Source organism: Schistocerca piceifrons, chromosome 1, assembly GCF_021461385.2.
Source record: "Schistocerca piceifrons isolate TAMUIC-IGC-003096 chromosome 1, iqSchPice1.1, whole genome shotgun sequence".
Lineage (NCBI taxonomy): Eukaryota > Metazoa > Arthropoda > Insecta > Orthoptera > Acrididae > Schistocerca > Schistocerca piceifrons.
In genome coordinates, this window is record NC_060138.1 from 1,012,781,088 (window position 1) to 1,012,793,830 (window position 12,743).

Consider the following 12,743-nt stretch of genomic DNA (forward strand, 5'->3'; position numbering starts at 1 on the left):
CACCCTGTATATTAAATTATGTAGAGTATGTCTGGCCAAATGTTCATTAGAGTATTGCATAAAAATTTAAGGTAAATAAGTCAAGAAATTTTTGGCAATTTTGGTAATAGCACTTCCCCTTCATATTTCACATATTTATTTATATATGACATATACATTAAAAATGGGCATATAAAAATACATTCAAATTCAAATGCAACATTGTGTCAAAATTTCAACGCAATCCATGAAGAACTTCTGGATATTTAAGATTTTGAACAGACAAAATATTTAAATTTTTATTTATGTAGACATAAATTTTCATTTGTACAAAATTACAAATCTCCAAAAGTTCTTCACTGATAATGTTGCATTCTAACATGCACGTGTTTTTGTATACCTACTGAAGCATCAAATGTTCATCATTCAGAATCTTAACTCTCTGAAAGTTCTTCACCAATTCCTTTGAAATATTGACACAACATTGCATTCAAATATGGGCAGACAATACTGTTTGCAATTCCTGATTGTCAGGCAGTGCACATTCTGTGTCATGACAGTTGAACATCCCATGGTCCACTGTATAGAAATTGCTTCAAACCATTCTCAAATGGTATTCGCACAAGATCCATATCATACAGCAGCTGGCGCCATAGGATCCACAACATGTTGACTTCACTGTCCACTTTCTCTTAAGTATTGAAGTTGACGAGGGCTGACCCTGCACCATCCTATGGACAGACAAAGCTCATTTTTCTCTGACAGTAGAGGTGAACACACTGACTTGCTGAGTGTGGGGATCTTCACCTCCAGTCACTGTGCATGAAGTTGCTCTGTACAGTGAATGTGTCTCCATATGGTATGGCTTCATGGCTATGTTCATCATTAGCCCATTCTTTTTTTAAAAATTTGGCTCTCAAGGATCAAAGAGGTGCAGTGTGATGGCCAGCATTAATGCGATACACTTTGCCAGCATGTCATACTCACCCTACAGGAGAGAGATGCATTGAACAGTTTTCATTGCAAGATGGGGCTCCACTGCACATCGCTCTTGAAGTTCACCCTCTTCTCTGAAAAACATTTGGAAATGATCGAATTATCAGTCAATTATTTCTAAATTCTTGGCCGGCATGATCACCTGATCTCACTCCTTGTGATTCCTGGTTGTGGGGCTACCTGACGGACAGGATTTACCAAGGGAACATTCACACATGATCTGAAGTCCAGCATATCAAGAGCGATAGTCAGCATGCTTTGTTCTACTGTACAGTATGCAGTCCTGTGCTTTCAGACTTTCCTGGACACTGACAGGTGCCATATTGAGCCACTTTTGATGTAGTAATGGTACTGGTATGAAATGGTATGATGTACCATAGATGCACATTTAAAATCTTTCAGTTGAACTGGTTCTTCATTATTTCTCTTTCCCATGTCCTTGACATCAATGTTACCAAGTTTTGTCCTTGTATGGTAATTAGTTACTCTATTATAACTTATTAAATAGGGAAAGTTTGATTATAACCACCTGGTATATAAAAACATGCGTGTGCTTGAATCCAATGATATGTCAAAATTTCAAAGCAAGTGGTGAAGAACTTTTGGAGATTTGCAATCTTGTACAAATGAACATTTACATTTTTATTTAATAGATTACTAACCTGGCTTTCAAGAAACATATACATGTTGATATCTATATTTCCGGGAGAGTTATACCTTTAAATTCTTTAAAATGCTTCCTCTGTGATTTTCTGTTGGTACCCTGTTTCATTGTCCTTATTGATTATTTTTAAGTTTAAAAATTATTGCTTTGCTAAACCTTTATTTGCACTGAACAGTGTGCCATATTGCACCAGTCTCTTTGTTTTTGAATGTAGACATGTATCAGAAGCACCAAGACTTCATGAGTGTCATAACAGTACAACTGGGTGTGCAACAGATTATGACTGATTGATCAAAGGCTTTAGACAGATTTAAAAGCAGCCCACAGTGTAATTCATACCCACTGTATGGAATTAAGGTCGAGACAGATGTATCAGCTTATATGGGTTTTTTTCTGAATCCATTTTCAGCATTCCAAAGTATTTTATTTTTATTCAAACAGTTCAGCAACCTTTTCATTAAAATATTCTGTTAGTTATCATTCGTCTTTACCTTCTTATGCGTATTATCCACCTTCCTTTATCTAAATGCTTTGTCAATTTTTGTTACAAGAAATTCATAATTATGACTGTAATCATTTCTACTTATTACTTTAGCCATTTAAGTCAACTTCCCCACTTTCACACTTTCTTATTCTTCTTTTTCTGCAGCTTGAGTTGTACTTTGTACTGGTTGTTACCTATCTCATTTCTTGATAACTGAATGATGTGGAATCTTACGCGGTATATTGTGGTAGGACCACATTCGCACCACATGTTTGTAATTGATAATAATACGAGTAGTTCCAGCACAATTTCAGCAAGGCTTATTTATTAGTAGCTGCTGAAAGATTACACACTGCAGATCTCGTTTGTCTAGGGGTTTTGTCTGCAAAACATTACTCTAACAAGCATGGCCTGGGTTTTCTTCTTGTTTGAAATAAACACTACCGGGTTCGAATTACTTTCGGCTAAAAATAATATTTATTCGTACTCTTTGTTTAGTAACTACAATATTTTCACTTCGAACATTGATATCCTAAATATGCAATATACTGTACTCGTCACTTAAACACGTCCATCTCCCTCCAATACCGACAAAGAAGTGGCGGGCAGGCCAACATGTGCCCGGTAGTTGCAGACATTCCTGCATTCCAGATTCTTTGGTCTTCTGACCTTAATACACTCCAAAGACACATATAAATAAATACATATAAATATACAACATTTAACATCTCAAACAAATCCATTATTTATCATAAAAGAAAATATTCATAAATAAATAAATTAAACACATTGTATGGCAACATAATGAAGTTACCTTAACTCTCTACTGTGGGCATCGTACTTTTCACATGAGATAAACTTTATCTCTGACAGTTAATTACATTACAATAGCCCACCAGGACTTACAAGTGTACCTTGGTCCACTTGTCAGTCCGATACAGAAATTGCATCATTGTCTTGTATACAACTTTTTATCACAACTGTAGTAAACTGTTTATTCTTTCATCAACCCTTGACTTCCTCCTTTGTCTCACAACATAGATTACATACATACATATGTCAATTTGTTGCCCAGAAATTTACTATAAAATAATACTAAAGTTAAAACATTTTCTCATATTAGAACAAGCATAGTACCAACTCCTATATCATCAGTGACGTTGCAAAAGTATTTCAATTCAACAACACTATTCTCTCATGAGCCTTGTAAATTATGTGATATCAAAATTAAGAGACAAAATAAGCCAACAAATTATCTGTGTTGTGTTATAAACAGAGCTGAATAAAAACAGTTATGGTGAGCATGATGTAAAACAAAAGCTCACTTGCATATACAAGAAAATATATTCTATTAACTATACAATTTTTTTTAAGCATTATGGTCTATTTAAGTGAATGAACAAGATTTCAAAATTTATGAGATTTGCTATTCTCAAACTGTGAGGGTGGGTGACATGTCTTGTCTCCTAGCATCATCAGTAAAATAAAATCCCTTATTTATCAAGTTTACATATTTTGCAATTCATTAAATACTGTAAAATTACTTAAAAAAACACATAGGAATCATGAAATCTAATCTTATAATAGAATTATGTGACAATCAGTCTAGATACAACATCATTTTGCATGAGATGTGTTACATGGCATAGTATGGTGACTGCATTTTTTTTCTTTCTTTCTTTACTTCCAGTAAAATTCTTTCCAGATAAAGGCATGTTTTTAGCCTCAGTTTGCTCTTTTCTCAATATACGGCTTCAAAGAAACAACATTCCTAAGACCAAACAGCTTTCTCGACTTGGGATATACTAATCGGTACGCATTTGGATGGGGGTTCTCAATAATCTCAAAGGGCCCAATGTAAATGTCAAAGAACTTCTTGAGTTCTGCTGTTAGTAACTTTGATCATTCGTGGGATTTCACTAAGACCTGGTCACCTACTCTGAATGTGGTAGCCTTTATTTTCCTATTATGTCTGTTTTTCCTAGCTTCACCTAGTTTCTTCATGGTTTTCTTTACAATCTCTTCACGTTCTTTCATTTATATAAAGCTACATTGTGGAAAGTCTATTAATTCAGAAATAAGATTTGCTGGTCTGAGGTGAAACATAATTTCATATGGTGAAAACCCAGTAGAGCTGTGCTGCAAGCTGATCATGATATCCTCGAAGTTGTTTACATGGTTGGACCAACTAGGGTGTTTGTGACTACAATACGTCCTACAAAGTCTCCCTATTTCTCTCATGTAGATGGGTTGTACACGGATATCAAGATATGTTTTGTGTTAGTTTTTTCCATGAATGCTTTCCAGTTTTTTGAAACAAATTGTGAACCATTATCCGATAGTATAGCTTTAGGTTTCCCTACACTCTTGAAGTAATCTCTCTCAATTTTTGTAATGATCTCTCTACTTGTAGCTTTTCGCACAGAATAAAGTTTAATTAGTTTGGAAAATACATCAACCATGACGAATATAAAACAATGGCCACCTTTGCTTTTAGGTAAAGGTCCATAAAAGTCTACAGCTACTAAATCTAATGGCTTATCTGGAATGGTGTTCTGCATTTCTCCCTGACATGTTCTGTTGCTTACTTTTACTCTTTGACATTTGTCACATGTTGATATTTCGTTCCTCACCTTCTTTACCATGTTATAAAAGTAGATATTTTCTTGTAACTTTTTTACACATTTCTGTATTCCACAGTGACCATAACTCTCAAGGGTGTACTTTATTAATTTGTCTGCCTCACACTCTGGCCAACATAGCTTCCAATTGTCAGAGTCCACATCTGTTCTTCTAAAGAGTGTTCCCTTAAAGACCTTATAGTACTTGTCAAGTTTATCATACCCTCTTTTGCCTAAACAGTCCTTAACCAATTTCCAATTAGGATCGTTATTCTGTCCCCTCCTGATGTTATTGCAAAGTGTCTTTATGAGCTTTTCATCCTGGATTCCCTTCATGTATCTTATTTTAAATTCCTTTTCTTCCTCTTGATCAAACATTTCCTGATCTCCTCCTACTGGTAACCTGGATAAAGCATCAGCTACTACATTTTCTGATCCCTTAATATACACAATTTCGTAATCAAACTGTTGCATGAACATTGCCCACCTGGTTAATCTACTGTGATATAGTCTACACTCCTGCAAGTAACTTAAAGCTTTGTGGTCTGAATAGACTTTTATCTTGTGTCCTAACAGGTATGTTTTAAATTTTGTAAACGCCCAGTGTACTGCGAGTAATTCTTTTTCTGTGACAGTGTACGTTCTCTCACGTTTAAGTAACATTCTGCTGGCAAATGCAATTGTACAATGAAGATTTTCTTCATTCACAATTTTCTCCTGAAATAGTTCTGCTCCTAGTCCATAATCACTACTGTCAGTGTGAAGACAAAATGGCAAACTAAAATCTGGTCTGTGTAAAAGATTGTTCTTACAAAGTTCATTCTTAATTTTATCAAATGCTTTCTGGCACTCTTCAGACCAATTCCATGGAGTATTTTTTCTAAGTAAGTTGCTTAAACATGTTACATTAAGGCATTGTCCATTTACATATTTTCGATAGAATCCACAGAGTCCGTAGAAAGACTTTAATTGTTTCCGGTTTCTAGGAGATGGAAAGTTTACGATAGATTTTATTTTCTCCGGAACTGCACTTATCCCTTCCTTAGTAATGACATGACCTAAAAATTTGAGTTCTGACACACCAAATTTACATTTTTCCAGTTTTAATGTCATACCACCTCTTCTGAGTTTCTCACACACCTTTTTCAATAACTTCAAATGATCCTCCCAACTTTGATTTGAAACTAATATATCGTCTACATAAATTGTTAATTCTGACACAACTTCTTGGCCAAGTACATAGTCTAGTGGCCTTATAAATTCGGCGACTGATGAGTTTACTCCGAAAGGCACTACACAATACTGGTAACATCTCCCATTGTATAAGAAAGCAGTGTACTTTCTAGAACTAATTGCAAGAGGTACTTGATGAAAACCTGAAGTTAGGTCAAGGCTTGACATAATTTGGATATTTTTAAATTTATATAACAACTCATCGATGTTCTCTGGGTGGTCAGTTTCTCTGTATAAACATTTGTTTAACTGTCTTGAATCTAGTACTAGTCTGACTTGTCCATTAGGTTTATTTACAGTGACTAAGGGATTATTATAAGGGCTTATACTCCTCTCAATGATTTCACACACTTCCATCTTTTGCAATTCTTTCTCCACTGCTACCCTTTTCGTGATTGGAATACTGTATGGTTTTGTAAAGAAAGGTTCATGTGGCTTCAACTGTAAAGTACATTGGTATCCAACTACTTTACCTGGTATATTGCTAAATACATCACTATATTCCCACAAAAATAATTTCAAATCTTGTTTTTGGTTCTCAGTTAGTTCTCTAGCTTCGGCTACTTTTTCATTTACCAACTTTTCAAACTCTATCTCGTCTGTATCAAAATCTGCGACATGGCTTTCAATGTACTTACCTTCTTTTGTAACTTCAATACTGTTCACAATCTTATTCATACAAAACACATTTGATTGAAGAAGTTTCGTAGTGATGACTTCACCACTTGGTAGAGTCATCATTAATTTCTGCCCTGCCCAATCAAATGCTGCACTTACTTTTGTTATCCAAGACACGCCTAGGATAAAATCCTCTGTGAGATCAGGAATAATGAGACACCCATGTGACCATGATACTCCTTCAATTTCAAAAGTAATAAAAGCCTGACTCCTTATTGATTTACTGTGCTTCCCGGTAGCACCTCTTATTTTAATTCCTACCACAGGTAACTCGACATAATCCTTATTAGTTTTCAGTTTTTTACTTAATGATTCTGATATCCCAGATACTTGACTCCCTGTGTCCACTAAACACTTTCCTTTCCATGATCCTATCTGCACATCAATAAACGGACTGCTTACATAAAAGTCAAATTTTTTGTTAATATTCTCATGTAATAAGTCATCTTCAGTTTCACTGAATCCATATCCCTTTCCAGTATCGTTACCTGTATCATTACTACCAGAGTTGTATGCTGTTATTACCCTAATTGCATTTTCTTTGGCCTGATTACTATTCCTGAATATTTCATTAATCCAACTACATTCATTTGTGCTATTGTGTGTCTCTCCTTTATATTTCTCTCTTAACATTTGTGCAATGTGATACTTAATTCTATGCCACCAGTCTGGATACAAAGTTTCACATATATCAAGTGTTACCTTTCTGAAATTTTCATCATCCTTAATGACACTACTGTTAATCCATAAGTTAAACAAAAATTGCTCACTATCTGACATTTCATCATCTACTCCCCTAATGCTGTTAAGATTACCTGCTGTCAATTCCTTCTCATTTTTCTTCCATGTATTAGGATCAAATAACTCATTGGCTGAAATTCTGGCATCCTTATCATTGACATTGTCAACTGTTTTCATGTGTACCTCGCTAATTTCATTACTGTCCTCTTTTATATTAGTAATCCCTAAAGCTTCCAACTCCTCACTTACACCAATAAAACATCTATCTTCACTACTATCCTCAATCTCCTTTTCTTCCCAATCAACATCACAAAAATTATCATCTTTATCCTCTGCACTCTTACCTTCAGTATGCAGATACACATTTAAATCATCCTTACTAGGTGCTCTTTTCGTTCCTAGCCCACCAGACTCTTCCATAAGTTCTCTAATTCCTAATACACTTTGATCATTTGAACAACTATTTTCCAGCACGGTGCTCCTCTCAGCCCACTCATAGAATGAATCTAAGTTTACTTCTTCACAGTTTTCTAAGCAATCAGTGTCTTTAAATAACTTACCTTTTGTTTCTGGTTTATTTGTATGACATATTATTTGTAACAGATACTACATTAATGGGATAACACTTCTCTTTAAAATAATTACTCATTATGTCACAGGTATCTTTCTGTTTAGACAGACAGTTTGGGTTGGCCCTTTCCATTTGTGTATAAGTAGCTCCTACCTTGTGGACCGCCAATGGAGCCCTATTTAGTTTTTTAACTCTTGTTCAGTTCTCCCCATACCATTATGACTATTCCACTCCTTTGGTTTATTTCCAAAGTGCCTGTTACCAAATTGATTATGACTATTTCCATATTGACCCTTGTAATGGTAATTGTGTCCTTGTGATCCCTTGAAGTTGTGCTGGTGATTTCTCTGATGAGAATCACTACTTCCAAAACTGTGTGGTTCCTTTTTATCATGTGTGTTTCCCCAATTTGTATGCCCTGTCTTTTGAAAATGGTTTTGACTATGGTGTGGTGGTTTACCTGTTTTCTCAATAATTCTGTCTAGTTTGTCAACATGTTTCAAAAACTGATCAATTGTGTCATCTGGGCCATAAGCTAACTCCCACTGTAGTTCACACGGTAACCTCCTTTTAAGTGCATCAATTTGAGTGAGTTCGTCAAAAGGTTTGCTTAGGTGAGTGAGTTTCCTTAACTGATTTCTGCAAAATTGCTTCATGCTACCAAATTCATGTTTATAAACAGGTCCATTCAAGAATTTGCTTTTTATTCTTGCTTGTTCTGTCTCTGACCAGAATTTACTTAAGAACCTCTCCTCGAACTCTGCAAAAGACATTCCCTCAGTACAATAATGATTAGTCCATGACAATGCTTCACGTTCTAGAAATCTTTTCACAAATTTAATTTTCAAATTATCATTCATATTTGGAAAAAAGTTATCCTTGCAATGCTGCAGGAAATCTACCGGATGCATACTGCTCTCATCTGAAAAGTTTTTTACTGGAATATTGTACCACAAAGTGCCAATATTGTTCGCCAAACCATTGGTGACCATATTGCTACTAACACTTTCGAGTTTCTTAGTGATGTCATTAATACTACTTTCTAAACTCTTGACTTCATTTTCGTTTATCTGATTATTTACATCTATTTTTTCAGTAATAATTCCTATCTTTTGTTCAAATTTGCTTTCTACTTTAACAATTTTATCGTCTACAAGAGAAATACGCTCAGATACTGTTTCTTCTACATGTTTGATATCTTAATGCACAACTTTAAACGCATTATGAATTTTCTCTCTACCTGTACTAACTTCAGTTTTCAGATTTTTTACTTTTGCATCTACATTTTTAACTTTTCTCCCGACATAATTGACCTTACCCGTGATCTTAACCATATTACGACTCAAACTGGAAATTTTTGCTTCTACTTTTTGAAAGTGATCGTCATTTTTCTTTTCATATTCTTTGAATTGTTTTTCAAATTTATCACTCATGAGCTTAAGAGTCTGGTCTAACTGAGCAGCGTTGTTTTGCTCCATTTGATCCAAACGAATCTCATTAGCATCGAGTCTGTCTTTAATATTTCCTAACCACTGTCCGTTTTGTCTGTTAGTGTCATCAATTGCCTTAAATTTTCCCTCCATATAATTCATTAGTTTTGATAGCATGTCCTTAACTTCATTCTGTCTTTCCGTATGAGTTTCAACTTTGTCTACAGGATTCAGACTATTACTATTGCATTCACTTTCGTATGATAAATTTACATCTGTACTAGCATTGGCGACACCGTCGTCAATACCTTCCTCTTTTACAATAGTCATCTTTTTACACAGGAATAAACAAAACACAACAAATTTATCTTTTCTAAAGGATACTAAACTATCTTACTCACAGTTTACTGGTTTTCTTATCTTATAACGTCTTCTTTGTTGATTGGTGCGTGATGGAATTCACAACACTGAAACACTACACTTTATGAATATTGCTTTCTTTTTTTTTTTTTTGTTGCACAACACTTTACACTTTTTTTTCTTCTTTCTTGACTTATTGCGCCGTTATTCTTGCTCCAGTAACTGCATTCCGATGTCTTGAAGGTACCAGCATACGATTTCCTTTGTCTTGAAGGTATCAGCATACGACTTCCTTGGACATTTTCATCCAGGATGTACGAATTCTGTCATTTTCTTCGCAATCTCGGTGGTAGTTTATTTCGGTAACATTTTCAATAATCCCGGACGACGCCACCATATTGTACTGGTTGTTACCTATCTCGTTTCTTGATAACTGAATGATGTGGAATCTTACGCGGTATATTGTGGTAGGACCACATTCGCACCACATGTTTGTAATTGATAATAATACGAGTAGTTCCAGCACAATTTCAGCAAGGCTTATTTATTAGTAGCTGCTGAAAGATTACACACTGCAGATCTCGTTTGTCTAGGGGTTTTGTCTGCAAAACATTACTCTAACAAGCATGGCCTGGGTTTTCTTCTTGTTTGAAATAAATACTACCGGGTTCGAATTACTTTCGGCTAAAAATAATATTTATTCGTACTCTTTGTTTAGTAACTACAATATTTTCACTTCGAACATTGATATCCTAAATATGCAATATACTGTACTGGTCACTTAAACATGTCCATCTCCCTCCAATACCGACAAAGAAGTGGCGGGCAAGCCAACATGTGCCCAGAAGTTGCAGACATTCCTGCATTCCAGATTCTTTGGTCTTCTGTCCTTAATACACTCCAAAGACACATATAAATAAATACATGTAAATATACAACATTTAACATCTCAAACAAATCCATTATTTATCATAAAAGAAAATATTCATAAATAAATAAATTAAACACATTGTATGGCAACATAATGAAGTTACCTTAACTCTCTACTGTGGGCATCGTACTTTTCGCATGAGATAAACTTTATCTCTGACAGTTAATTACATTACAACTTAGAAGCTAACCCATTCACTAGTTTCATGAATTAGCTGTCTCCTAATAAGGCCCAGTTTGTAATATAATAAGACCTACAGAATAACCACTGAAGAAATAATTACACTGTTAACCTCACCACTGAGGGCCTTAAAACTCCAAAACATAATTTTCATTCTTATATCAACCTGCCCTTTTTCATCATTGTCAATATCAAATCATGTTACTGCTTTTTTCATAGCTTTCAGCTTGTAGCTGACATCAAATCCTCATGAATTTTAAGGTCTCTTGAAATGTAATATTTTTTAAAGAATCACAGACCAGCTTATAATGTTGGTAAAGTTACTGGCCATGGATAATGTTGAGGACTACTACGACTGATGTGGCTGAGCCTGACACGCTTGTAGATAGCATTCTGGCTAGCTGAAATGACAGAAATGGGAAAACAGAATTGCTGGCAGAGCTGTGAGCCAATTTCATTTTATGCTTGGGCAAACATGTATGCTTCCTGTACTTTTCAGTAGATCTCTTGACAGTTCTTGGAAGAACAGCACCCAGTAGTTACAGCCATACTCTCACTGGTGGCATCACAGCTGTTAGAGTAAAGCTTTTGCTACTGTTTGTTGGTATCTATCTTAGCCTGAAACTGCTAACTCAATGATTTTTGCTGTGTGAGCATCATTTTCATTGGAAACTTGTTCATTTTGTTGCTGTAGTCAACAGACATTGTTGTGTGTATGCTTGTGTGTCCTGTAAATTTATCAGACTCTAATTGAAACATAGTAATGTAGACAATATATCACAAATCATTACGACTGTTTTTGCATTATACTGAAGATTTAAGGCACTGTTAAAAGATGAATTTTCTAGGCAATGTTTATTTTTATATTTTGCTTTGTATCTGTTGACATTCAATAGCAATCAAGTAAGTGTACATGGCAGATACTTTTCACAGACATCATCAATAAACAATGTTATAAATCTGTTGTGTTACTTATGACGGCTTCATATATAAATGAAAACAATGTTTCTTCAGAAACCAATGAAATTATAAAGATGCTTTATTCTTTACAGACATATGTGCAACTTTCAACAGACATTTCCAAAGCAGGCTACAGTATTTCTATGGTATCACTTATTTTTGCATTCACCATTTTGGCATCTGTCAGGTACGTTGTATTGTGTTAATAATAATCTCTCTCTCTCTCTCTCTCTCTCTCTCTCTCTCTCTCTCTCTCACACACACACACACACACACACACACACACACACTAGCAGTCAGATATCAAACAACATTTTCATAAGAAGTTGTAGAATTTTCTGAAGGAACTAATACCATCAAATATTGCATGACGACAGTTCACAATATAAGCAGTATGATGCCTCAGAGTTGTTAGATTGCTGCTGAGGAAAACTGTGCAACAACTTTTGTTACTGCCATCAAATATTTCTCATTTTAGATACAGAAGGAAGTATCCTATCCAATCTTATATTGCATGTGTAATCAGCGATAGCTCTGGGGATTTTGTATACTAAGGTAGACGATTAACATTTTGAAAGAAGGCAGGGAACAACTGCATCTTGAGAGGAGCATGCTACATTGCTGGAATATGGCGTCCTGGAACAGACACAACCCTCAGTTGCACTGTTAGTGTTCCACGTATTTAGGGGCAAACAAAATTTGCATTTTGTGATAAATGCAAATACAAACGTGAATTCTGCATCAAAAATGTGAAGACATAAAATGCTACTTTATAGTAAATTGTATCTAGATGAACTATTTTATCAGAGATGGTTTGAAACAGCTTTATTTTCTGCATATAAATTTTCAAAATGTAACCAATCTTCGGTTACTGGTATTGCACATCATGTGGCAAAATGAGTTTTGAAAGATACT

General features: G+C 35.0%; 1 protein-coding gene across 4 annotated transcripts in view; it reads left to right on the top strand.

The window, feature by feature from the left end:
• The window catches only part of LOC124800364 (parathyroid hormone/parathyroid hormone-related peptide receptor-like), a 490,636-nt gene that overhangs the window by 361,499 nt on the left and 116,394 nt on the right, over positions 1–12,743 (top strand). For all 4 annotated transcript variants that reach the window (XM_047263018.1, XM_047263001.1, XM_047262994.1 and 1 more), the window contains one exon: positions 11,921–12,015. In XM_047263018.1, coding sequence (XP_047118974.1) covers positions 11,921–12,015 — 95 coding nt within the window. The remainder of the gene's footprint in view (positions 1–11,920; positions 12,016–12,743) is intronic.